The sequence below is a fragment of the Mobula hypostoma genome, chromosome 5 (assembly GCF_963921235.1).
Source record: "Mobula hypostoma chromosome 5, sMobHyp1.1, whole genome shotgun sequence".
NCBI classification, from domain to species: domain Eukaryota; kingdom Metazoa; phylum Chordata; class Chondrichthyes; order Myliobatiformes; family Myliobatidae; genus Mobula; species Mobula hypostoma.
Window position 1 is genome coordinate 117672361 of NC_086101.1, and position 27482 is coordinate 117699842.

A 27482-nucleotide genomic window follows, 5' to 3' on the forward strand; every position below is an offset into this window, starting at 1 on the left:
CATCCACGTGCCTATCCAGGCCTCTCTTAAACATTGAAATTGAGCTCGCATGCACCACTTGTGCTGGCAGCTCGTTCCACACTCTCACCACCCTCTGAGTGAAGAAGTTTCCCCTCATGTTTCCCTTAAACTTCTCACCTTTCACCCTTAACCCATGACCTCTAGTCTCACCCTTAACCCATGAGGTCTCACCCAACCTCAGTGGAAAAAGCCTGCTTGCATTTTCCCTATCTATATCCCTCATAATTTTGTATACCTCTATCAAATCTTCTATATTCTAGGGAATAGAGTCCGAGCCTATTTAATCTTTCTTTATAATTCAGGTCTTCCAGTCCCAGCAACATCCTTGTTAATTTTCTCTGCACTCATTCAACCTATTTCCATCTTTCCTATAGGGAGGTGACTAAAACTGCACCAAATTCGGCCACACCGGTGTCTTCTACAACTTCAACATATCATCCCAACCTCTGCAATCAGTACTTTGATTTATGAAGGGCAATGTGCCAAAATCTTTCTTTATGAACCTATCTACCTGTGATGCCACTTTAAATTACCTGTATTCCCAGATCCCTTTGTTCTACTGCTATGGAATGAGCTGCCAAAGGAAATGGTTGAGGCAGGTCCAATAACCATTTAAAGGACTGCAACAGCCTGCCTTGGTCCAAACGTACAGCCATCACAGCAAGAAAATTCACCAGTGCTCTACTTACTCAGGAGAGGAAAGAAATTTGGTATGTCCCAAACAACCCTCACCAATTTTTTCTCAGTGCTTCAGAAATTCAGAACTAGCAATGGACAGTCTATGGACTCACTTTCAAGGACTCATGTTCAAAATACAAAATAATGCATAAATACTTAGATGATATCATACCTTAGTATCATCTCAGTATTTATGCATTATTTTGAATTTTGCCTTTGATTAAAAGCATCCTGTCTGGATGCACAGCAGCTTAGTATAGGAACTAACTGCTAGTTGCTGCAGTTGTGCCGTGGAGCGCATTCTGACTGGCTGCATCACTGTCTGGTAATGGGAGGCTGCTGCATAGGACTGAAATAACTCCAAGGGAATTGCAAGCTTAGTCATCTCCATCATGGGCATGAGCCTCTGTAGTATCCAGGACATCTTCAAGGAGTGATGCCTCAAAAAGGTGTCGTTGATCGTTAAGGACCCCATCACCCAGGTCGTGCCCTGTTCTCACTGTTACCATCAGGGAGGAGGTACAGAAGCCTGAAGGCACACACTCAGTGATTCAAGAACAGCTTCTTCCCCTCTGCCATCCGATTCCTAAATTGACATTGAACCTATGAACACCACCTCACTACCTTTTTATTTCTATTTTTGCACTACTTATTTAATTTAACTATTTACTATGTATATGCTTAATGTAATTCAGTTTTTTTTTCTGTTATTATCATGTATTGCATTATACTGCTGCCACAAAGACAACAAATTTCATGACATATGCCAGTGATATTAAACCGGATTCTGATTCTGATACGTTGTGCCGAAGAGCCTGTTTCCACACTGTACGTCTCCGTGAGATCCTCTCCCACTAAAAATCAACTTGGATCATTCCTCCTCCGTCTCTCTCTCTCTCTCTCTCTCTCTCTTTCCCAGTTCTGATCAGACAGTGACCGTATTGCTCTCTGCAGATGCTGCCTGACCTGAAGACTGTTTGCAGATTGTATTTCTATTGTGTTGGCGCGTGGCCAAGTAGTTAAGGCATCGGTCTAGTGATCTGAAGGTCGCTACTTCAGCGTGTTGTGTCCTTGAGCAAGGCACTTAACCACACATTGCTCTGTGACGACACCGGTGCCAAGCTGTATCGGCCCTAGTGTCCTTCCCTTGGACAACATCGGTGGTGTGGAGAGGGGAGACTTGCAGCATGGGCAACTGCCGGTCTTCCATACAACCTTGCCCAGGTCTGCATCCTGGAAACCTTCCAAGGCCCAAATCCATGGTCTCACGAGACTAACGGATACCTATATTATTGTATTTCAGAGTTCCAGCATCTGCAAGTTACAGACTGTCAGGTAAACAGGCAAAGCATCAAAGGATATGAAATCTGAATAAGAATCAGGTTTATTATCATTGACGTATGTCAAGAAACTTGTTTTTGCAGCAGCAGTACAGTGCAATACATAAAATATACTATAAATTAAAATAACATATATTAAAACTGTCAGTGTTTGGAATTGTCATTGGAATTGATTTATTATTGTCATATTCCTACCATCCATGTACCTATCCAAACTTCTCTTCAACGTTGGAGTTGAGTTCACACGCAACACTTGCACTGGCAGCACCTTCCACACTCTCACAACCCTCTGAGTGAAGAAGTTTCCCCTCATGTTCCCCTTAAACTTTTCACCTTTCACACTTAACCCACAACCTCTAATTGTAGTCTAACCTATCCTCAGTGGAAAAAGCCTGCTTGCATTTACCCTATCTATACCCCTCATAATTTTGTATACCTCAATCAAATCTCCCCTCAATCTTCTATATTCCAAGGAATAACTTTCTAAACTATTCAATCTTTTCTAATAACTTGGTTTCTCCAGTCCTGGCAACAACCTTGTGCGTTTTCTCTGTACTCTTTCAACCTTTTTTTTTATACATTTTTTTCTGTAGGTAGGTGACACAATACTCCAAATTAGGCCTCACCAACGTCTTATACAACTTCAATATAACATCCCATTTCCTGTACTCAGTACATTGATTTATGAAGGCCAATGTGCCAAAAGCTTTCTTTACGACTCTATCTACCTGCGACGCCACTTTCAATTAATTATGGACCTGTATTCCCAGCTCCCTTTGTTCTACCACACTCTTCATTACCCTGCCATTCACTGTGTAAGACCTGGTTGGTCCTACTGAAGTGCAACACCTTGCATTTTCCTGCATTGTGTTCCATCTGTCATTTTTTTAGCCCATTTTTCAGCTGGTCCGGATCCCGCTAGAAGCTCTGGTAGTCATCCTCGCTGTCCACTTACACCCCCAATCTTGTCGTCATTTGCAAATTTGCTGATCCAGTTAGTCACATTATTATCCAAATCATTGGTATAGATGACAAACAACAACAGACCCTGCACCAATAACAGAATTCCACGATAAAGTATTACAGTTACAGAGAAAGTGTAGCACAGACAGACAATAAGGTGCAAGAACATAATGAGGTAGACTGTGAGGTCAAGGATCCATCTTATCGTGCTAGGTTGGGCTCTTGACCTCACAATCCACCCCTTTATAGGTTTGCACCTATCATTTACCTGCACTACACTTTCTCTGAATTGAATGAATGAATTGACTTTATTTCTTAAATCCTTCACATACTGTACGAGGAGTAAAAATCTTTATGTTACATCTCCGTCTAAATGTGCAATGTGCAATCATAGTAATTTATAATAATTTATAATAAATAGAACAGTCAACGTAACATAGAAACAGCGTGAGTTAATCACTCTGATGGCCTGGTGGAAGAAGCTGTCCCGGAGCCTGTTGGTCCTGGCTTTTATGCTTCGGTACTGTTTCCTGGACGGTAGCAGCTGGATTAGATTGTGGTTGGGGTGACTCGGGTCCCCAATGATCCTACGGACCCTCTTCTCAGACCTGTCTTTGTAAATGTCCTGAATCATGGGAAGTTCGCAACTACAGATGCGCTGTTACACGATTAGTTGAGGAGGGCAAAGGGTCAGAATGGGTTTGTTGGGTGAATGCATCATACAACCCAGTAGCACATTCAGTGGACAGGAGGTCGTGCAACACAGACCGAGGTGGAATGGGGCTCTTACCAAGTACGCCGAGTCGGTAGTTGATAGTGACCACTATAACGTTGCCGTAGCTTGCCAAGACACTTCCCTCGAACATATTCCCTGTTCCCTCCATGTATGATCCTCCATGCACAAACATCATCACCGGCTTGGGACCGCTGTCTCTGATATCTGAAAGAGAGAGGAACACGCAAGGTCTTAGGCGCTGCTCAGTTTAACGCCGGCTGCCTCACCCACAGGACAGGAGCTCCCGACCTTTTTTATGCGATTGACCCCGACCATTAACCAAGGGGCCCTTCGACCCCAGGATGGGAACCCCCCTCCCCCCCACCGTAGGAAATCGAGCAGAAGGAGGTCATACAACCCTCATTCATTGAGAAGACTTGAGATCTCCCTCAGACCCAAGCCCTGGTACTGCCCACCCGCGAATCTATAGAACCCTGCTTTGAACCACAGGTTGGAACTCTCTAATCTGGCACCTTTGGAACCTGACCAACTCCAGCTTCTCCTCTGAGCATCTCCCTCTGAACTGGAGAACTCTTCTTGCCAGTCTCATGTTATCGGAGCAGACTCCCCAAACACAAAGTCTGTTCACTTTTGGTATCATGAGCAGTTAGAGATGTTCACGCCATGGAAATTCTCTGGTCCAGCACCCTTGGGTCTGACTGGTACCAGGCCACAAAATAATTCCATATCACAGGAATTTCTTCCCTCCCTCATCATCCACCTCTGAGTAGGGGAACCTTCCTGCTAAGTGTAGACGCTGCCCAGTCCATCACCCAAAGTTCCCCTAAGATAGAAACACTCTCAGCTGAGATTTTAAAAGTTACCCGGGTAGGTTAGTTCACTGTGCTTTAGTATAGATCTTCATTAAGATTAGCTCTCAGGTAGATGTTAGATAGAAGTAGTTAACTATTGCAGATCTGTACAAGAGATTCAGAATATATTGGACCACGAGGGACACCAGACTACCAGACAGTTTCAACTGGTATAGCAGAATGGCACAGTGAGTGCAGCCACTGCTGCCCAGCACCAGAGACCTGGGTTCCATCCTGACATTGTGTGTGTGTGTGTGTGTGTGTGTGTGTGTGAGTGTGTAAGGCATGTGGGTTTCTACCAGGTGTTCCAGTTTCTTCCCACATTCCAAAGCTGGTAAAAGATCTGAGCTGAATACAATATTGTTCCTTCCTGTGGACCCATTAAGAAGGTGAGTTGTGCGAGTAGCTCAGATGGAAATCTTCAAATATTCCCATTTAACTTTTAGCTATTAGAATATATAAGATCTTAAGACCATAAAATATCGGAGCAGAATTAGGCCAATTGTCCCATTGAATCTTCTCCATTATCTCATCATGGCTGATCCATTTCTCTCTCAGCCCCAGTCTCCTGCCTTCTCCTCGTATCCCTTCATGCCCCGAGTAATCAAGAATCTATCAACCTCTGTGTTAAATACACCCAATGACTTGGCCTCCACAGCCACCTGTGGCAACAAATTCCACAGATTCACTCTCTAGCTGAAGGAATTCCTCATCGCTGTTCTAAAAGGGCACCCCTCTATTCTGAGGCTGTGTCCTTTGGTCTTAGACTCCCCCACCACAGGAAACATCCTCTCCACATCCACTCTATTAAGGAAGGCCTTTAAACATTCGATAGGTTTCAATGAGATCCCCCCTCATTCTTCTGAATTCCAGTGAGCATAGGCCCAGAGCCATCAAACGCTCTTCATATGACAAGCCTTTCAATCCTGGAATCATTTTCACGAACCTCCTTAGAACCCTCTCCAGTTTCAGCACATCCTTTCTTAGATAACGGGCTCAAAACTGCTCACAATACTCTGAGCGAGGCCTCACTAGTGCCTTATAAGGCTTCAACATTACATCCTTGCTTTTATATTCTATATACACCTCTTACCGAAATCCACCGTTTTTATTATGTATTGCAATGTGCTGCTGTCAGTCAACAAATTTCATGACATGAGCCTGTGATATTGAACCTGATTCTGATTCTGATCCTGGACATCTCTGTAATTACCTGCCACTGCTGAAATGCACTCGTTTAAGAGTCATTGAAAGTGAGAGTCTTACAGCGCGGAAGCAGGAGTTTCGGCCCAACCCGTCACTGCCGACCAAGATGCCCATCCAACTTTTACTCTATCAACAAGTTTCAGCTGCATTCCTCTCAAAATTAACACAAATCCTTTGTATTTATCAAGGAAGTCTGAGGCAGGTGTATTTCTAATTTGTACAATGTAAAAAAATGTTCTAATTGTCCACCTTTTCTACGCATTTGACTACTTTGTAAACTTCTAACAGGTCACCCCTCAGCTTCCAACGCTCTAGAAAAAACAACCTAGGTTTGTCCAACCCTCTCCTTACAGCTCATACCCTTGAATCCTGGTAGCCCTCTTCTTGACAACTTTTCTAAGCCTCCACCTCCTTTCTATAATGGAGCGGCCAGAATTGTAAGCAATACTCTAAATGTGACCTGACCAATTTAATTTCTTTGACCACTGGTGATAGGACAACCCTTTCATGCTTGGAATTAGCCTGGTGAATATTTTCTAGACTTCTCCAACACTGACAGAACCCTTTTGAAATGTGGACAAACACTACATCCAGAAGTGCAGGAGATTGGTTGAGCTACAGAGGGTGGTTGGGGGGCGTGTTTAAGGGTGGGTGCCATGGTTAACCAGGCATTGGAGTTCAGAATTCAATCCCACAGTAAGGCGCTTGTATGTTCTCCCCATGGCCACGAGGGTTTTCTCTGGGTGCTCTGGTTTCTTCCCACAGTCCAAAGTAGTATTGGTCATTGTAAATTGTCCCGTGATTAGGCTAGGTTTAAATCATGGATTGCTAGATCAAAGACCCGCTTAATATTCCTCCTACCACCACCATGGCCATTCCCTTTCTCTCTTCTGCCTTCTGAGAGAAGATACAGGAGTTTGAAAGCCCGGACAACTGGACTTAAGAAGAGCTCCTTCCCCGCTGCTGTCAGCTCCTGAACTAGTCACTGCTCTCACATCCTTTTCCCAGTGAGGATGCCACGTTAGAATCATAAATTCATAGAAAATTACAGAACAGAAACAGGCCCTTCAACCCATCTAGTCTGTGCTGAACCATTCAAACTGCCTACTCCCATCAACCATAGCCCTCTGTACCCCTGCTATCTATGTACCTATCCAAACTTCCCTCAAACGTTGAAACCGAGCTCTCATGCATCACTTGTGGTGGCAGCTCGTTCCACACTCTCACAACCCTCTGAGTTAAGAAGTTTTCCCTCATGTCCTCTTAAACTTCTTACCCTTCACCCTTAACCAATGATCTCTCATTGTAGTCCCACCCAAACTCAATGGAAAGAGCTTGCTTGTATTTACCCTATCTACACCTCTCATAATTTTGTATACCTCTATCAAATCTCCGTTCAATCTTCTACATTGCAAAGAATAAAGTTCTAACCTGTTCAATCTTTCCTTATAACTCAGGTCCACCTGTCCTGACAACACCCTGTAAATGTTCCTGAACTCTGAACTCTTCCTTTTCCATCACTGCCCTTCTCTTGGCACTGTCTCAGAGTACACCACCGTCTCGGTGACATTCTGTGGTTTTGCACTTGCTGGTATTTATCATTGTTGTACATGCTGCTTACGCTGTGAGCTTCACACAAGGGAAGAACTTTATTGCCCACCAGCAAACACCTGAATCTGAATCTGAATCTGAATTTGAAATGGAACCTGAACCTGAATCTGAATAAGAATATGAAATTGAATCTGAATCTGAAAGGCATGACCTCACACTCGCCCGCGTTAAACTCCACACTCACCCACTCGCTCGGCCAGTTCAGGTCCATCTGCAGGGTCCTGTTACCTTCATCCCAGCCTTCCCTCCCAACTACTTCCATGCCGTTGGTAAACTCGGGCAACCACAGTGGTTAGTGTGAGGTTACTACAGCTTTGGGCCTCAGAGTTTGGGGTTCAATTCTAGGGCCTTCTATAAGGAGTTTGTACATTCCTCCGGGTGCTCCGGTTTCCTCCCACAGTCCAAAGACGCACCGGTTGGTAGGTTAACTGGTCATTGTAAATTGTCCCGTGATCAGGCTAGGGTTAAATCAGTGGGTTACTGGGCAGCAAAGGGCTGGATGAGCCAGATGGACCCGTTGTGCATTTTATCTCCAAATAAATAAACAGACGCTCTGCCCACGCTGCAGATCAATAATGTGAGCAGCAAGTAACTGAGGGCCCCATGCGTGTGGGTGAGGAGGGGACGAGGTGGGAATGTGGGAGAGGTTTGGTTATAGGAAATAATATGCGGAAATGGGAACTGATGAGATTGCTCCGCGAGCCGGTGGAAACTCGATGGACCAAATGGCCTCCATCCATTTGTATCAGTTCATTATTATCATCACATACTAAATAGTTCATCCATTACATACGTCAAGGTAGCTCAAAGAGAAGGAGGCTGCAGAATACAGAGAAAGGGCAGTGCAGGTAGGCAGGCAAGGTGCGAGGGTCATGGCAAGGTAGACTGGGAAATCAAGAGTTCATCTTTAGCAAATAGCAGGGCAGGAGCTGTTCTTGAGCCTGGTGGTAGTTGTTTCCAGGTTTTTGTATCATGGGGTGGGGGTGGACAAGAGATACTGGTTTGATTGAGTTGATCTTCCATCCTGGCAAACGTTTCGTATACCAAGCGAGGAGACACCGTCAGTGCGCTGTTGATTATGGTGTGTCCCCCGAACGCTTGGCCTTTACGTGCTTTTCAATCAGCTGATTGCTCACTATTTCAGAAACTCAATGTGATGTGGGGAGGAGGTCTCGTCGCTGACTGGTTGTGTAGTGAACTTTGTGCGTTGTGGTCTGGAACTTTGCACAGAGATGTCTCCTCGTGTGATGACAAGACATTGAGGAATAAATTGCCAAGAACAGAGATCAACTCAACCCGACCACCAACCACCCAAGCCACACATTTTCCGAATTATTTCCAGGAGAGAGACTGGTCGGGCTGGGAGTGGTCCTTCATTATGTTGACTGCTTTCTCGAGGCAGCAGGAGGTATAGATGGAGTCAATGCAAAGGGGTGGGGTCTGGTTTCTGTGATGTTCTGAGCTGCATCCACAACTCTCTACAGTTTCTTGTGTCCTGGGCAGAGCAGTTGCCATCCCAAGCCATGATACTTATGTAAAGATGGGCAAGGGTCATCAGGGAGAGGCCCAATGTCCTCAGTCTTCTGAAGAAGTAGAGGTGTCGGTGTCCTTTCTTAGAACTGAATAGAATTTAGATAGGTGGAACTGCTAGATCTGATGATTGGTCCTCCGTCTCTGGCTGGCCCTCACTGGTGAGGGTGGCATTCTTTGCCCCATGCCCCCGAATGGGGCTCTTTCCTCCAACTCTGCCTGCTGTGAGGCACTTTCCAGATACAAGTGGAGGGACATCCCAGCAGGAGCAGCTGTCTTTGTAAGCAAGCACCTTTGCATCATCCCCTACCTGGCCCACGTGTCCTTGAAACAAACCCTACGCCCCTCCGACTCAAGGCGCACTACAAAAGCTCCAGTTAAACTGCGGATCTTAATCCCTCCCCTCAGTGCAAAGTCACTACAGTGAGAGGCAGCTCGCCCGTCGGTTAACAAAATAAACAGAGAGAGAGACTTTGGAACCAAACAGCGTACTTGGTTGGTTGTGGAGTGGCTGACTAGATGAGCTGGAGTCAAAGCTGCGAGCTGGTTGGCTCCAACCAGGACTCTTTCTGTGCAGCAGAGGAAGAGGGTCTGAAAAGGGAAGAGAGGGAGAAAACTGAAAAGAGTGAAAAATAAAGAAGGCAGTACTCTTTCCCCTCCATCCCCACTCCCTCCCACACTTCACGCTAACAAACTCTCTGGCAGACTCCTGTTGCAAGCCCTGACTGGTTACATCATGGTATTCAAAGGTGTGGGGATGTATAAGCTGCAGAGGGTAGCGGACTCTGACCAATACCTCATGGGCACATCCTCCCCACCACTGGCAGTATTTACAGAAGATGCTGCCTCAAGAAGGCAACATCCATCATCAAAGATTGGGACTATGCTTTCTTCTTGCAGTTGCCATTGGGTAGAAAAGTACAGAAACAGAAAAACGCGGTGAGTTTTGCAACTAATACCCTTGGTCCACGTTAACAGCTCAACCAACCTCATTCTGCAGGTTATCCATTACTGTTGGAGCACTCTCTGTGGGAGCCACCATACAAAAGGTACTGGATCCAGTCCAGTACATCACAGGTAAACCTCTCCCAGCCATTGAGCACGTCTACATGACATGCTGTTGTAGGAAAGCAGCATCCATCATCAGAGATCCCCACCACCCGGGACATGCTCTCTTCTCACTGCTGCCGGCAGGTAGAAGGAACAGGAGCCTCAGTACTCACACCACCAGGTTCAAAAATAGTTACTACCTCTCAACCATCAGGTCCTTGAACAAAAGGGGATAACTACACACACTTGTCCCATTATTCAAATGTTCCCACAACCAATTATCTCACTTTAAGGACTTGTTATCGCATTACCTCATGTTCTCATTATTTATTTATATTTGCATTTGCACAGTTTGTTGTCTTCTACACTCTGGTTGATCTTTCATTGATCCTGTTTACAGTCACTATTCTATAGATTTGCTGAGTATGCCCACAGGAAAATGAATCTCAGGGTTGTGTATGGTGACCTATGTGTACTTTGATAATAAAATTTACTTTGAACTTGAACATTGAAATAGATTGCACACCAGTGGCTATACTTCATTAGGAGTTGAGGAGACCTGATGCACCACCAAAGGTGTTAGCAAATTTCTGCCGATGTACAGTGGAGAGCATTGTGACTGGTCACATCACGGTCTGGCACAGAGGCTCCCATGCACGGGACTGCAAGCCACTGCACACTGTTGTAGACTGAGCCAACTTCATCATGGGCACTAGCCTCCCAACTGTAGAGGATACTTTCAAAAGCTGACGCCCCAAGAAGGTGGCACCCGACATTAAGGACCCTCACCACCTGAGACATGCCCCCTTCTTGCTAGGACCACTGAGGACCCTGAAGATTCATACCCAGCATCTTCTTCCACTCTGCCACCGGATTTCTGAACGGTCCAGGAAACCATAATCACTATCTCACTTTTCCTCTTCTTTTCCAATTTTAAATTTTACTTTTTATTGTAACTTGTAGCAATTTTTTATTATCTTGCACTCTACTTCGATCACACAACAACAAATTTCACAGTATATTTCACTGATAATACGCCTGATTCTTAACAGAATGAGACAATACCCTTCTAACCCATGTGCTCCCAACCACTTTTATGCCATGGACCCCTGCCAATAACTGAGTGGTCCATGGGTGCAGGTTGGGAGCTCCTCTTCTACCCAAAGGGGATGTGTGCATGATACCTAAATTCTCGTGGATTTGTATAATCCAAAAAGCCTGTTCCAAAGGACATGAATGGGAGGACTATGGTCTGGATGCAGGCCGATGGGACGAGGCAGAATAATAGTTCAGAGTGGACTTTATGGGCCAAAGGGCTTATTTCTGTGCAGCAGTTTTATCTGATTCTATGACTCTCTCTCTCACTCTCTACAGCCTCCTGCGCTATTACACTTGCTCAAAGAACAGTGTCTCATTTTCCAGCCTTCCTAACTCAATAAAAAGTTCTCAAACTTCACTCATTTACATAGAAATCCAGTGGACAAGTAGACCCTTCTGGCCCTTCCGGTTATGCCCCCCAGCATCTCACAGATTTAACCCTAGACCAATCACTGGGCAGTTTACAATAAATCAGAATCAGGTGTAACCCCAGACCAATCACTGGACAGTTTACAATGAATCAGAATCAGGTTTAACCCTAGACCAATCACTGAACAGTTTACAATGAATCAGAATCAAGTGTAACCCTAGACCAATCACTGGACAGTTTACAATGAATCAGAATCAGGTGTAACCCTAGACCAATCACTGGACAGTTTACAATGAATCAGAATCAGGTGTAATATCACCAGCACACATTGTGAAATTTGTTGACTTTGTGACAGCAATACAATGCAATACATGAGAAAAAAAGACTGTGAATTATAGTAAACATACTTAAAATACTTAAGTAAGTAGTGCAAGAATAGAAATAAAAATGTAGTGAGGTAGTGTTCATGGTTTCAATGTCCATTCAGAAATCTGATGGCAGAGAGGAAGTTGTTCCTGAATCGCTGAGTGTGTGTCTTCAGGCTTCTGTACCTCCTTCCTGATGGTAGCAATGAAACAGGGCATGACCTGGGTGATGGGGATCCTAAAAAATGGCCGCCACCTTTTTGAGGCATGTTTTTGAAGATATCCTGGATACCATGGAGGCAAGTGCCCATGATGGATGTGACTCAGTTTACAATGCTTTGCAGCGTGTTTCAATCCTGTGCAGTGTCCCCCACCCCTATACCAGATGGTGATGCAGCTGGTTAGAATGCTCTTCACAGTACACCTGTAGAAATTTGGTGACATACCAAATCTCCTGTAACTCCTAATGAAATATAGCCGCTGTCCAGCCTTCTCTGTGGCTGCATAGATATGTTGGGTCCAGGATAGATCCTCAGAGATATTGACATCCAGGAAATTGAAATTGCTCACTCCTTCCACTTCTGATCCTTCTAAAGGACTGGTGTGTGTTCTCTCGTCTTACCCGTCTTGAAGCCCAATTAACCTACCCAGTACGAATTCGGACTGTGGGGGGAAAGTGGAGAAAAGCAAGGAAACCCACATGTTCACCAAGAGTAAATACAAATTCCTTGAGAGATGGCATCAAAATTGAACTCTGAACTCTGACCCTCCCTCCCACATGTAACAGCAGCGCACTAACCACTACGCCATCATGGCACCAATTTAGATAGTTCAATTTCTGTCTGTATCGGAATTAGCCAATATTGCCTGTTATTATCTTGGCACAGTGTTTTATTGTCCCTTTTTTCTATCAGCTGATCTACGGACATGTTGTACGTTGCCATAAGCAACACATTACACAAAGGAACTTAATTTGTCCCCCCAAAAAAATTGTCCTTAACACAGGACACATTTACACAGGTCCTTCTAGAGTCATAGAGTCATAGAAAACTACAGCACAGAAACAGGTCCTTTGGCCCATCTAGTTTGTCCTTAACCACTTAAGCTGCCTACTCCCATCAACCTGCATCCAGGCCATTACCTTCCATACCCTTCCATCCATGTACCTATCCAAAGTTCTCTTAAATGTTGAAATCAAAATCACATACACCACTTGCGCTGGCAGCTCGTTCCACACTCTCACCACTCTCTGAGTGAAGAAGTTTCCCCTCATGTTCCCCTAAACTTTTCACCTTTCACCCTTAACCTATAGCCTCTAGTTGTAGTCTCACCCAACCTCAGTAGAAAAAGCCTGCTTGCATTTACCCTATCTATACTCCTCATAATTTTATATACCTCAATCAAATCTCCCCTCAATCTTCTATATGCCAAGGAATAACTTTCTAACCTATTTAATCTTTTCTAATAACTTAGTTTCTCCAATCCTGGCAACAACCTTGTACCTTTTCTCTGTACACTTTCAACCTTTTTTTACATTTTTTTTCTGTAGGTAGGTGACCAAAACTGCGCACAATACTCCAAATTAGGCTTCACCGATGTGTTATACAACTTCAACATAACATTCCATCTCCTGTACTCAATATATTGATTTATGAAGGCCAATCTGCCAAAAGCTTTCTTTACGACCCTATCTACCTGTGATGACACTTTCAATAAATTATGAACCTCTATTCCCAGATCCCTTTGTTCTACCACACTTCTCAGTGCCCTACCGTTCACTGTTCAAAATCTACCCTGGTTGGTCCTTCCAAAGTCCAACACCTCACACTTGTCTACCCACGTCATCCCTCTGTTCTACCATTCCACCCTCTAATAAGTGAAAAACTTGTCTTCTCTTCTTCCCAGTTCTGCCAGGTCTCAGACATGAAACACTCACTCTGCCACCTCCCCACAGATGGTGTCTGACATGTCGAGTGTTTTCAGCATTTTTTTAAAATTTTGGGCTTCTGACATCTGTGGTTATTTTTATGATCACCAAATTTCACACCCATTTAGCAGAATGATAAATTCTTTTTCCTACAGCTGTCATGAACCGGGAATTATTTTTAGCACTCAAAGCCGAGACAGGTGGACAGCTGGTATCATTTATCCAAGGTAAAAGTATCTGATACATTTAAGACAGGGGTTCCCAACGATTTTTATGCCATGGAACCCTACATTAACCAAGGGGTCCGAGGACCCCAGGTTGAGAATTCCTGATTTAAGGTGAGAAGGAGAAGTTCAAAGGAGATAGACCATAGAGTCATATGAAACTTCAGCACAGAAACAGGCCCTTTGGCCCACCTAATCCATGCTGAACCACTTGGACTGCCTACTCCCATCGAACTGTACTAGGACCATAGCCCTCCATACCCTTACCATCTACGTACCTATCCAAACTTCTCTTAAATGTTGAAATTGAGCTCACATGGACCACTTGTGCTGGCAGCTCGTTCCATATGACTCTCTGAGTGAAGAAGTTTCCCATCATGTTCCTCTTAAACATTTCATCTTTCACCCTTAACCCATGACCTCTAGTTATCCCACCCAACCTCAGTAGAAAAAGCCTCCTTGCATTTACCCTATCTATACCTCTATCAAATCTCCCCTCAACCTTCTACGTTCCAAGGAATTGAGCTCTAACCTATTCAGTCTGATAACGCAGGTCCTCCAGTCCCAGTAACATCCTTGTAGATTTTCTCTGTTCTCCTTCAACCTTATTTACACCTTTCCTGTAGGTCAGTGACCAAAACTGCACACAATAATCTAAATGAGGCCTCACCAATGTCTTATACAACTTCACAATAACGTTCCATTTCTTGTACTCAATACATTGAGTTATGACGTGCGGGATAGTTTATTTTTTAATTTGGATAGGGGAGTACCTGGACTGGTACTGACAGCGAGGCGGTGGAGGCAAGTACTTAAATATTTATTTATTTGTTGAGATACAGCACAAAATAGGCCCTTTGGGCCCTTCCAGCCACACAGCCCAGCAACCCTCGATTTAACCCTAGCCCAGTCACAGGACAATTTACAATGTCCAATTAACCTATGTGGCACAACTTCGGACTGTGGGAGGAAACCCACTCAGTCATGGTAGGAATGTACAAGCTCCTTACAGCAGCGCAAGGAATTACAGCGTTGTGCTAACCATATGCTACCATACCACCCTATGATGGATGTGTTTAGGAAGTTCTTAGACATGCCCTGGGACGTGCAGAGAATGGCAGTTTTTGGAAACCAGTGTTTTTTTAAACAATACTTTTTATAAGATTTGTACTTTTTTAAGAAACTTATGTATTTTTCACACTGACTGGCAGAAAACGGTATAGCAGCTAAACTAACAGTTTATCACCATTCTCATTTTTCATTGGCTAAGTATTAGCACATCACCCACATGATGTAATTGTTTTAATTATGTAACCTTTTAACTAGTTTATTCCTATCTAAGGAAATTCTTATCTTGCCTATAAAAGTGATGGATTTTTCAGATGCACCATCTTCTCATTTTGCAGTTTTATTCCATTTGTCTTCACTGTTCATCTACTTTTCAGCATCATTTCTCGGCTCTTTATTCCATTTGCTTAGTATTTGTGTGTTTGTTTGTACTCTAAAATAAACTGAGATCTTGGAATTAAAACTGCCTGTCATTCCTGATTCCTGGTAGAACAGTAAGGATCAGAAAATAAACAGAGATCCATAAAACTCTGGTTCGCTGACGTCGGGAGTATCACATATAGTTCTGGTCACCCCACTACAGGAAGAACGTTGAGGCTTTGGAGAGGGTGCAGAAGAGGTTTACAAGGACGCTACCTGGTTTAGAAGCCATGTGCTATCACGAGAGGCTGGATAAACTTGGGTTGTTGTCTCTGGAGCAGCAGAAGCTGAGGGGAGATCTGATAGAGATTTATAAGACTGTGAGAGGCATAGATAGAGTAAACAGGGAGGATCTTTTTCCCAGGGTGGAAATGTTTAATACCAGAGGGCATGTATTAAAGTTGAGAGGGGGTAGGTTCAAGGGGGATGTGAGGGGTAAGTTTTTTACTCGGAGAGGGGTGGATGCCTGGACTGTGCTGCCTGGTATGGTGGAGAGGCAAATACATTAGAGGCTTTTGGATAGGCACATGGATGTGAGGAGGATGGAGGGATATGGACATGGTGTAGGTAGGAGGGATTAGTGTTTGGGTGTTTTTGATTTGCTCTTTAGATGGTTCAGCACAACACTGTGGGCTGAACAGCCTGTTCCTGTGCTGTACTCATCTATGGTCTATGTTCTGAGAAATTAATTGTTGTTAGCTCAACTAGTTCAGCACAACACTGTGGGCCGAATGGCCTGTTCCTGCACTGGGTCTTTCAGTGTGGGATGGTGAACCTCTCCACCGTAAACATCTAAAACAAAGCTGATGTTTGACGTCTGGAAAGGACCTTAAAGGTGGGATTCAAAAGGAGTTCAATATCATTGACAGAATCCTGTCTGCATAGCAAGGAATGAATTCCCCAGGTAACTGAGACTGGATATGGTTAGGAGCGATTTATCTCATATTGACTGAATGGCAATAGGTAGAGGTTGGGAGGATGAATTTTAAAACCCATTGGGAATCATTTCAGAGTGGAAACTCAGTCATTATACCACGAACCTGCAAGTCACATAGCACAGTCAGGGGCCCTTTGGCCCATCGAATGTGAACTGATCCTCAACCAATGTTTACATGGATCCAACATTAATCCCGACATTCCCATCCACTCCCCAGATTATTCCTCTCATCCACACACCACGGGGGGAGGGGAGAGGTATTTACAAATTACCGTGGTTTGTTAACTCAGCAAGCCCACACATTGCTGGAGGGGTGGGATGAAACCACAATACCTGTGAGAATGGGGTTGAGAGGGATAATAAATCAGCCATGATGGAAGGGCGGGGTAGACTTGATGGTATGAATGACCTAATCCTGTTCCTTTGATCAGTCACAGGGAGAACGCACCACACACTACACACACACACACACACACACACGCGCGCACACACACACACACACACACACACACACACACACACACACACTACTGTAGGTGGGGATCGAACCCCGGTCTCTGGGACTGAGAGATGGCTGCTCTCCCCACTGCCGGGAGAGAATAAGAATCTTCAACGAGAAAGACACAGTCCATTGTTCTTCAGATGACTTTGGATCGTGTGATGGGACAGTACAGAGTGAACATTACTCTAAATCTAACTGCTGGCTGTACCATCGATTTTCTGAGGAGGCAACCTGAAGTGAGTTTCTCCAGCACAATTCTTTTGTGAAGACAGCTTCAACAGCAGGTAACTTTTTGTATTTTCAGTGATGTTTAATTGTGAATTTTTTCTAATGGGCTTAAATCCAAACTATCAGTCAGTTCATCGCTACAGTGACACAGTGGGAAGTGCTGTTGCCTCCCAGTCCCACAGACTCAGGTTCGATCCTGACCTCTGGTGCTGTCTGTGTGTCTGTGTGGAGTTTGTAAGTTCTCGCTATCAACCACATGTATTTTCCCCGCGTACTCTAGATTTCTCCCATGTCCCAAAGACGTACAGGGTCAGAGAGTTAATCAGACGCTGTAAATTGCCCTCTTAGTGTGTGGGTGAGGGATAGGATCTAAGGGGAACGTGAGAATGTTGGGAGAATGAAATAGGATTGGTGTAAATGTAAATATATAATAGTGTAAATGGGTGGTTGATTGTCAGTATGAGGTTCCCTAAGTTTGTTATAGGTTGTGATGGGGATAAGCTCCCACTAGCTATTAAATGCTCCCAATGGTGTACACCTCAAATAACCTCTGACTACCAAATCCAGCTCCTGGCCTTCACGTGTGGCTTAGCTACTAAGTCTGGTGGACCCATTTCTACTGACAGGAGAAGGGGCAAAGGCGGGTTGCTGGCACCTTAAAACCAGTCACTTTGGGCAAATGGGGCTCATCAGACGTGGTTGGCAGCTCATCTGGAAGAAGGAAATCTCTGATCTCAAAACTCCGCTGCCTAGTGGCTATACCCACTCATTGAGAAGGCTTTGGGAGTAAACCTCGAGAAAAAGTCCGGAACTGGAGTCCCTAAGGCAGTCATACATTGAGTTCAACACTGACTGGCAACTCCTACCAAACTGTAAGAATCTCTACCATTCCTTTGGGTTCATCAGATGCGTAAAGAGGCTGAGCTTGCTACATGGGCAACAGCTTTCTCTCCACATTGTACTGCCCTAGCTTGCATATCATGTAGACAGCTGGGACACAACATCGATGGTCGACCCTGACCGATGCAGAGCTCAACATCAATATGAAAACAATGGGACAAAGGACCTGTTTCTGCGCTGTACCTCTGTGTGACTGTGACAGTTCATGACTGCGGACATCTTCAACAGTGAGATTGGTTTTAGGAAGCAATTTGTACTAGTGACTATATTGACTATAGTGACTAGTGATTATATTCCTGAATAACACACACAAAACACTGGAGGAAATCAGCAGGTCAGGCAGTATCTATGGAAGTCAACACACTGCGGACCTAGAACCTTCTTTGTGACTGGAAAGGAAGGGGGAAGACACCAGAATAAAAAGGTGGGGAGAGGAGAAGGAGGATAGCTGGAGGTTGATAGGTGAAGCCAGGTGGGTCGGAAAAGTGAAGGGCTGGAGAGGAAGGAATCTAATTGGAGAGGGAAGGTGGGACCTGTACAGAAGAGATGGTTTGCACCTGACCTGACCTGAAAGGAGACTAATATCCGAGCGGGTAGGTTTACTAGTGCTGAACAGTGAGGAGTTTAATCTAGAGTTGCAGGAACAGAGAGTGGAGAGGTTGTGGAGACAGATGTTGTTAAGACCCCAGACAAAGTCGGAAATCAAAAGGTTAAGTATGGTGGGGCTAATGCGTATATTTCAATGCAAAAAGTATTTGTAGGAAAGACTGATATCTCAGGGATCAACTCAATGTTCCAGGGTTCCGGTGTTTTAGACATGATGGAATGTGAGGAATTAAAGGAGGAGGGGAGGTGTTACTAGAAAGCCCTTAACTCCGAGTCACAACGGCGTTTTTTTAGCAGGCTTTCTTGTTTTTACGAGGCCGAGTTGCCAGCTCGACGCTCAACCCAGTATGGATGGAAAGTGTGCAAGGGAGCCAGCTGGATTCAAACTCGGGACCCTCCGCTCCTAAGTCCGGCGCTGATGCTACTACGCCACCAGCTGGCTGGAGGTGTTACTAGTCAAGGAAAATGTCACGGTAGTGCTCAGTCAGGACAGACTGGAGAACTCATCTCGTGAGGCTTCATGTTTGGAACTGAGAAATAAGAAAGATATAACCACGTTAATGGGGTATACTACAGACCACCCAACTGTCCAAGGGGTTTAGAGAAACATATCTATAAAGAGATCACAGACTGTTGCAAGAAACATAAGGTTGTGCTAATACATGATTTTAACTTTCAACATAGTGGGACTCCTATACTGTAATTGGACTTCCAGTAAGATGGTGACACATATTCACACAGCGGCCTCTCAGGGACCAACCAAAGGTGCTTTTTCTCTTTGTTAAATGTATTTTTGTACATAGTAAGACTATTCTTGGCTCCCATCACTACATGTACAACAGGTGTACTGCATCAGTGAGCTGCTCATTGTTCGGAGTAGCTGGCCGGGGCGCTGTAAGAGCTGGCCAGCGATTCAGAGGAGGTGAGTCAGCCCGTCAGATCGAGGGATTCAAGTTGGGCCATCGGGCTGAGAGATTTGAGTCGGGCTGTCGGTCCGCAGGAGGAGCTGGATTGCGTTTCGAAGAGCTGACCAGGGCGCTACCTACTACGCGTGGGCATGAGAGTTGGTGTCTTCCGGCTGACACAAAGGTGGCGTGCAATGAAACCATGCATAACTGTCTTGATCGTTTCTTTTGCAGTCGTAAGATCCTGTTGGACATTGATTGCCGCAGGCCTGCATCCCTTGTTTGGTGACCAGACAGGCGGCGAGGCAGCAGTGTCTCCTCAGTTGGAGCGAGGACTAGGTCTCAAGCTGTGGGCTTGCATCATAGCGTGACATCCCTGATCGGGAGGAGGTGGCCTCTCCTGTCACTGTTGCCCTCCAGTGTTGGATTGGTGGAATTACAGGTTAGACTGCTGGGAAACATCACTTTGTGAGACTTGCTGCTCAGGGTCTTGGACTAAGAATGTGATTTTTTTACATGACTATGTTCTCTTTTTTAATTTTTTCACTATTTTGAAAGCGCATGTATGTTTTTGCACCTTGGCCACAGAGGAACGCTGTCTCATTCGGGTGTATCCACATATGGTTTGAATGACAATTAAAATTGGTTTGATTTGTGATGGGATAGAGTTTTTCAAATGCATTCAGGAAAGTTTCTTTAATCAGTACATGGAAGTCCCAACGAGAGCGTGTTCGATACTTGATTGGCTATTCGGGAAGGAGACAAGGCAGGTGACAAAAGTTTGTGTAGGGGAACACTTTGCATCTAGTGATCATAATGCCATTAGTTTCAAGTAATTATGGAAGAATATAGGTCTGGTCCATGGGTTGGGATTCTAAATTGGAGAAAGGCCATTTTTGATGGCATCAGAAAGGAGCTGGATTGGGATAGACTGTTTTCTGGCAAAGATGTACTTTGTAAGTGGGAGGCCTTCAAAAGTGAAAATTTGAGAGTATAAAGCTTGTATGTGCCTGTCAGAATAAAAGGTAAAGATAACAAGTGTCGTGAACTTTGCTTTTCACGAAATATTGAGGTCCTGGTTAAGAAAAAAAGGAGGTACATAGTAGGTATAGGGAGGCAGGAACAAATGAGGCACTTGATTATAAGAAATGCAGGAGAACTCTTAAGAAGGAAATCAGGAGGGCAAAAAGAAGACATGAGGTTGCTCTAGCAGACAAGGTGAAGGAGGATCTTAAGGGCTTCTACAGATATGTTAAGAGCAAAAGAATAAGAAAGGACAAAATTGGTCCCCTGGAATATCAGAGTGGTAATCTATGTAGAGAGCTAAAAGAGATGGGGAGACCTTAAATGGATTTTTTGCACTTTCATTTTTTCGAGAGATGGACACAGAGTCTATAGATACGAGACAATGAAGCAGCAAGCTCATGGACCCTGTACAGATTACAGAGGAGGAGGTGCCCAGAGGCAAATTAGTGTGGATAAATCCCCAGGGCATGACAAGGTGTTCCCTTGGACTCTGTGGGAGGCAAGTGCAGGGACCCTAGCAGAGATATTTAAATAAGCAACAAGTAAGGGACCGGAGGATTGGAGGATAGCTAATGTTGTCTGGCTGCTTAAGAAAGGCTCTAAGAATAAACTTTGAAATTATAGGCCAGTGAGCCTGACGTCAGTAGTGGGGAAGTTATTGGAAGGTATTCTAAGGGACTGGATAAATGAGTATTTAGATAGATAGGGTCTGATTAAGGGGAGAGCCAACCTGGCTTTGTGTGTGGTAGGTCATGTCCAAACAATCTTATAGACAAGTAAAGTCTTCTCAGGCTTCCTGCCTGATACAAGTCGATGCTTCAATGACAAACTCTGCCATTTTCTTCAGGGACGATGATTGGATGAGAACTAATCAATCAGGAGGGATGGACTACAGGGATATAAATACCACCAGACTAGACATGCCCAGGCATCATCCCTGAAGAAGATTGCGAGTTTGTCATCAAAACATCACTTATAATCAAGAAGAGTTTATTCATCATATACGCCAGAAAAGCACTAGATCCTTTTTCAATTTTATAGAGTTTCTCAAAGAAGGGAAGTTGATAAGGGATGACAGTAGCTTTTGTCTCCATAGACTTCAGCAAGGCATTTGCGACGTCCTGCATGGGAATTTGGTCAAGAAGGTTTAGTCACTTGGCATTCAAGATGAGTTAGGAAATTGGATTAGATATTGGCTTTGTGGGGGAAGCCAGGGAGTGATAGTAGATAGTTGCCTCTTTGACTGGAGGCCTGTGACTAGTGGAGTGCCACAGGGATCGGTGCTGGGTCCGCTGCTGTTTGTCATCCATATCAATGATCTGGATGATAATGCGGTTAACTGGATCAGCAAATGTGTGGTTGACACTAAGATTGGGAGTGTAGTAGACAAGTGAGGAAGGCTATCATAGCTTGCAGTGGGATCTGAACCTGTTGGAAATGAAGGCTGAAAAATGGCAAATTTAATGCAGACAAATGTCAGGTGTTGCACTTTTGGAAGCCCAACCAGCGTAGGTCTTAAATAGTGGTAGGGCACTGTGGAGTGTGGTAGAACAAAGGAATCTGGGAATACAGGTCCACAATTTATTTAAAGTGGTATCACAGATAGATAAGGACATTAAGAAAGCTTTTGGCACATTGGCTTTCATAAATTAAAGTATTGAGTTCAGGAGATGGGAGGTTATGTTGAAGTTGTATAAGAGGTTGGTGAGGCCTAATTTGGAGTATTGTGTGTAGTTTTGGTCACCTACCTACAGGAAAGATGTAAACAAGATTGAAAGGGTGCAAAGAAAATTTATAAGGATGTTGCCAGAACTTGAGGACCTGAGTTATAAGTAAAAATTGAATAGGTTAAAACTTTATTCTCTAAAACACATTAGATTGAAGGGAGATTTGAAAGCAGTATACAGAATTTTGAAGGGTATAGATCGAGTAATGTAAACACAAAAAAGTCTGCAGATTCCAGAAATCCAAAGCAACACATACAAAATGCTGGAGGATTAGCACCTATGGAAATGAATGGATAACTGACGTTTCAGGCTGTGACCCTTCTTCAGGGCTGAGCAAGCAGGCTTTTTCCACTGAGGTTGGGTGGGACTACAACCAGAGGTCATGGGTTAAGGATGAAAGGTGAAAGTGGAAGAGGAACATGAGGGGAAACTCCTTCACTCAGAGGGTGGTGAGAGTGTGGAACAAGCTGCCAGCGCAAGTGGTGCACGTGAGCTCAATTTCAATGTTTAAGACAGCATTGGATAGGTACATGGATGGTAGGGGTGTTGAATACTATGGCCCCAGTGCGGGTAAATGGGTCTAAGCAGTTTAAATGGTTCAGCACGGACTGGATGGGCCAAAGGGCCTGTTTCTGAGGTGTACTTTTCTAAGACACTACGACTGTATGATGGGTAATCAGGTGGGTAAGAAAGGCAAAGGTCTGGAGAGGAAGGAATCTGATAGGAGAGGAGAAAGGGAAGGAGGGGACCCGGGGGAGGTGATAGGTAGGTGAGAAGAGGTAAGAGGCCAGAATGGGGAATAGAGGGAGAGGGAAGTCGGGGGTGGGGGGTTGCGGGCAGGACATTTTTTTAACAGAAAGAGAAATTGATATTCATGTCATCATTTGGAATCCATAGTGGAATGAAATTAAAGAAAGAAATGTAGAAGGAACAGGTTGAAAGTATTTGAGTAATCTCAGCAGGAATGACTGTTCAGATTGGAATAAAAAAGTGTACAGTAGTGGGGATTGGAAATAATTAGGAAAGATTTATACAGTATTGATTGAAACCCAATAGGCACACTCGTAGTGTCAATTAAAAGCCATTAGCAAATATCTAACCGTGAGAAGTGAAATCCACTAGGAACCGTTTAACAGTGGGAGTCCAGACTCATTCATGTCCCTTGTAAAAAGTGGATACAGAACCATTTCAAACTAATTAGAAAACAAACTGCTGCCACGCTGAGGCAGGACAGATCTCGCTGGGGATGGGACAGTTTTAGGGTGAGGACTGATACCTCAAGGAGCGGCCTGGAAGACATGTGCCTTCAGGGTGCGGCTCTTCACCCCTGTGGATGGCACGTTGCTTGCCAGTGTCGCCGGAGATCGGAATATCAAGACAGCGGGTGCAGCTGTTTGAGACCTCTGCGCTCGAGCGATCACTTTTCTTGATAGTGAGAGAGAGTTTGCTGCTGATTCTTGAGTTGGGGGAACTCGAAATAAAGCAACTCTGCAGACTGTAACATTGAAACAGGGAGCTGCTGGTCTTCCCTCTCACTGCGGCAGGAGTGATACCTCTCTCTCTTCCTCGTTAGTGACAGGGAGAGTCTGCGGCATGTTGAACTGTTGGATGAAAAGTGTTTTTGATGGACCCTAGAAAATGATCTCTTTGGGGGCTTTCCTGTTGCTTGCATGGAAGGTGGTGGGAGGGCTGATACTTTCTGCTGGAATAAGTCGGGAGAGGGGGAGGAGGGAGGGTCGATACTTTGCGGCTGCTTATTCATGGGAGGGGGTATTTGCGGTTCTGACATTCCTGTCATTCATTCTTTGGGGTTTTTCTTCTGTTTTGTGGATATCTGTGAAGAGTAAGAATTTCAGATTGTATACTGTATACATTCTCTGATATTAAATTGAACTATTGAACACTATCGGCACCAGTTTAAGAGAGGGGGACAATTGCTCATTACTAATTGAGCGGGAGTGTGGAGCTAGTGCATCACTTTACAGTACAGGTGACTCAGGTTTAATTCCCATCGCTGCCTGTAAGGTGTTTGTACATTCTCCCTGTTATCGCCAGGGTTTTCTCCCACAGAATCAGAATCAAGTTTAATATCACCAGCATATGTTGTGACACTTGTTAACTTTGCGGCAGCAGTACAATGCAATACAAAGTAATAGAAAAAAATATGAATTACAGTAAATATATATATATATATATATATATATATATATATATATATATAACATAGTTAAATTAAATAAGTAGTGCAAAAATAGAAGCAAAAAACTGGTGAGGTAGTGTTTATGGGTTCATTGTCCATTCAAAAATCAGATGGCAGAGGGGAAGAAGCTATTCCTGAATCATTGCATGTGTGCCTTCAGGCTCCTGCACCTCTTCTCTGAGTCCAAAGACATACCAGTTGGTAGGTTAATTGGTCACTGTAAATTGTCCTGTGATTAGGCTAGGGTTAAACCGGGGGATCACTGGATGGCGTGGTTCAAAGGGCTGGAAGGGCCCATTCCGTGCTGTATCTCAATAAAATACGATTTTAAAAAAATAATTTTATACCTAGTGTTATTGGCAGTAAAAGCCATTTTAAAATGGGGATTTAACTAATCCCAGTAGTATCCAATTCATTGATGCCCAGTATAAAATCTTATATATTAGAGACTGAACCCCAATAGGAAGGTGTTATGTGGTGATTGAACCCCAATAGAGTATATTTTATATGGGAACAGATTATATTGGTGACTGAATTCCAATGGGAACCATTTTGCATTAGGGATGGGATTGGCCAAGCACAGACAACAACTGTGGCTTATGGTCGGGAATGTTCCGGAGGGAAGGCCTCAAAATCCCTGGCTTTGCCTGCTGTTGGCGACCGAGATTGAGGTTGAATCGTTCGGATAGAGATGGCGCTCAGTACTCGGTGTTGGAGAGCTGATTGGAGGTTCGAAGTTTTCCGATGACTCAGAGTCGGACTGTGGTCGGGCATGGCAGGGAGAGTTTTTCTTCCTTCTCCCATCTGCGTGAGATGTGGGACATTTGAGAGACTTTGAACTTTTTACTGTGCTCATGGACTTCTTCGTCAAGTTATGGTATTGTTGCACTGTTGTAACTATATGTTATAATTATGTGGTTTTGTTAGTTTTTTCAGTCTTGGTCTGTCCTGTGTTTTGTGATATCACACCAGAGGAAATATTGTATCATTTCTTAATGCATGCATTACTAAATGACAATAAAAGAGGACTGTCTGTCTTCATAATCATCATCAACTCCAGAAAGACAATTTGGTTGCCCAGGGTTTAAGATTTGAATTGACAAGGAATAAAGTAATTGATTAGACAACAGTGCAGATCTAGATTAGACAGGGAGTGGCTGAAAGGAAAGATACAAAATGGTTGGGAACAGCCACTGGTCTGGATAACCACAGGAATCTGGATTGGCTAGGAACATAGAGGATGAATGGCGACCAAGGAAGATCTTAATTCATTGGTAATAAATTTCTGGATTGGTCAGAAACTGATATGTGGATTAGAGAGGAACAGAGATCTGGACTGGTCAAAATGGAGATATGGATTGGCTAAAACAAGATCAGGGTTAGTGAAAATGGAGATCTGGATTGGCTGGAACAGAAATCTAGATTGCTCAGAATAGTGATCTGGATTTGCTAGAATAGAGATCTTGAACGGAGAGCCAAATTGTGTGGTGATGATGATTTTGATTGGCTAGGAACAGGGGACTGAACTTTACCAGAAATGGACATTTAGAGTGGCCGGAGATATGGACTGGCCATCAGCTGCGATCTGGATTAGTCACAAAGGCAGTTCTGGATTGGGTAGGAATTGGCAGTTGGAGTCTACAGAACTTGACATTAAGATTGGACATAAATGGGGATTTGGAGTGGGAAGAGAGAACACTTTGGTATTGCTGGAATGAAGATTTGGTTTTCCTTAGGATAGGTGTTGGCAAGTAATGGGGGTGGGGGTACTGTAGTTTGGTCAGGATTGGGATTGAGTGGCTTGGGATGGGTATCTAAACTGGCCCAGAACAAAGATCAGGACTGGCCAGGGTCAGAGATAAGTACTTGCTCAAGATTGGTCAACATCTGCGTTCAGTTTTAGCCAAGGATGCAATTCTGGATCGGCCAAGAAAGAAGAACTGGACTGGCCCAGAACAGCGGTCTGGAAGAATCACCATTGGCCAGTCATGGCCTGCTCAAATGGCCAGTGCCAGAGCCCTGTACTGGCCAAAAGCACAGCTCTTGACTGGGCAGGATCAAGGGTACAGAGTAGGTATGAATAGTCATTTAAACTGGCCAAGATTAATCGCAGAAAAGGCCAAGGTCAGAGATCCTCAATGGCATGCATCAGAAGTCTGGATTGGTCAATGGTGTAGACCAGGATTTGTCAAGCACTGGTTAGAAGGCAGATTATGGAGCCAGAATACTGGAATAGGGATCTGAATTGAACATGGGCACCAATCTAGATTTGCCATGGACAGGGATTTTGTTTGGCCAGGAGCAGGTATTTGGAGTGACTAGAAGAAAAGATCTGGATTGGGAGAAAGTGGAACAGCTTCCTGGATTGGCAAGAAAGTGGATGTACATTGACAACCCAGGAAGATTGTAATTGATTGGTAATAGATTTCTGGATTGTTTAGTAACTGATACGTGAATTAGTGAGGAACAGAGATCTGGATAGGCCAGGGCCAGAGACTGGGATTGGCCAGGAATAGAGAGCTCAAGTAACCATGGAGAGAGAGTTAGTGAGTGAAGAAAGAAAGCTAGATTAACCAGAATTGGACATTCGGAACAGGCAAGAACTTTGAATTGTTTGGCCACACATAGGGATCTGATCATAGAAACAGTGGACAGGAATGCAATCCCTCATTTACAAAGAAAGAGATCAGCGGTGGCTGGGGAGGGAGAGCTGGAGAAGCCAAGGATGGTGACCCAGAGAAGACAAGAGGAGTGACCTGGACTGGTCAGGGACAGAGATCTGGATTGTAGAAGAAAATAAGCAATTTGGGCTAGAAGATGTGGATAAAGTAGGCACGATGCTCTAGATAGCTGGGAATAGACTAATTAATAGCTGGATCACCAGGATCACCAGCCGCTTTAGCCAAGGGTGGAAGTTCCTTATTGGCCTGGAGCAGGACAATTTAGCTAAAACAGTTATTGGAACTGGACAAGGGCTGGGCTTGATTCTTTGT

The 27482-nt window shown here is 44.3% G+C and overlaps 1 protein-coding gene across 4 annotated transcripts in view; it reads right to left on the reverse strand.

The window, feature by feature from the left end:
• LOC134346961 (neuroligin-1-like) overlaps positions 1-27482 on the reverse strand; it is a 424119-nt gene that overhangs the window by 233162 nt on the left and 163475 nt on the right. For all 4 annotated transcript variants that reach the window (XM_063048865.1, XM_063048864.1, XM_063048863.1 and 1 more), the window contains one exon: positions 3793-3942. In XM_063048865.1, coding sequence (XP_062904935.1) covers positions 3793-3942 — 150 coding nt within the window. The remainder of the gene's footprint in view (positions 1-3792; positions 3943-27482) is intronic.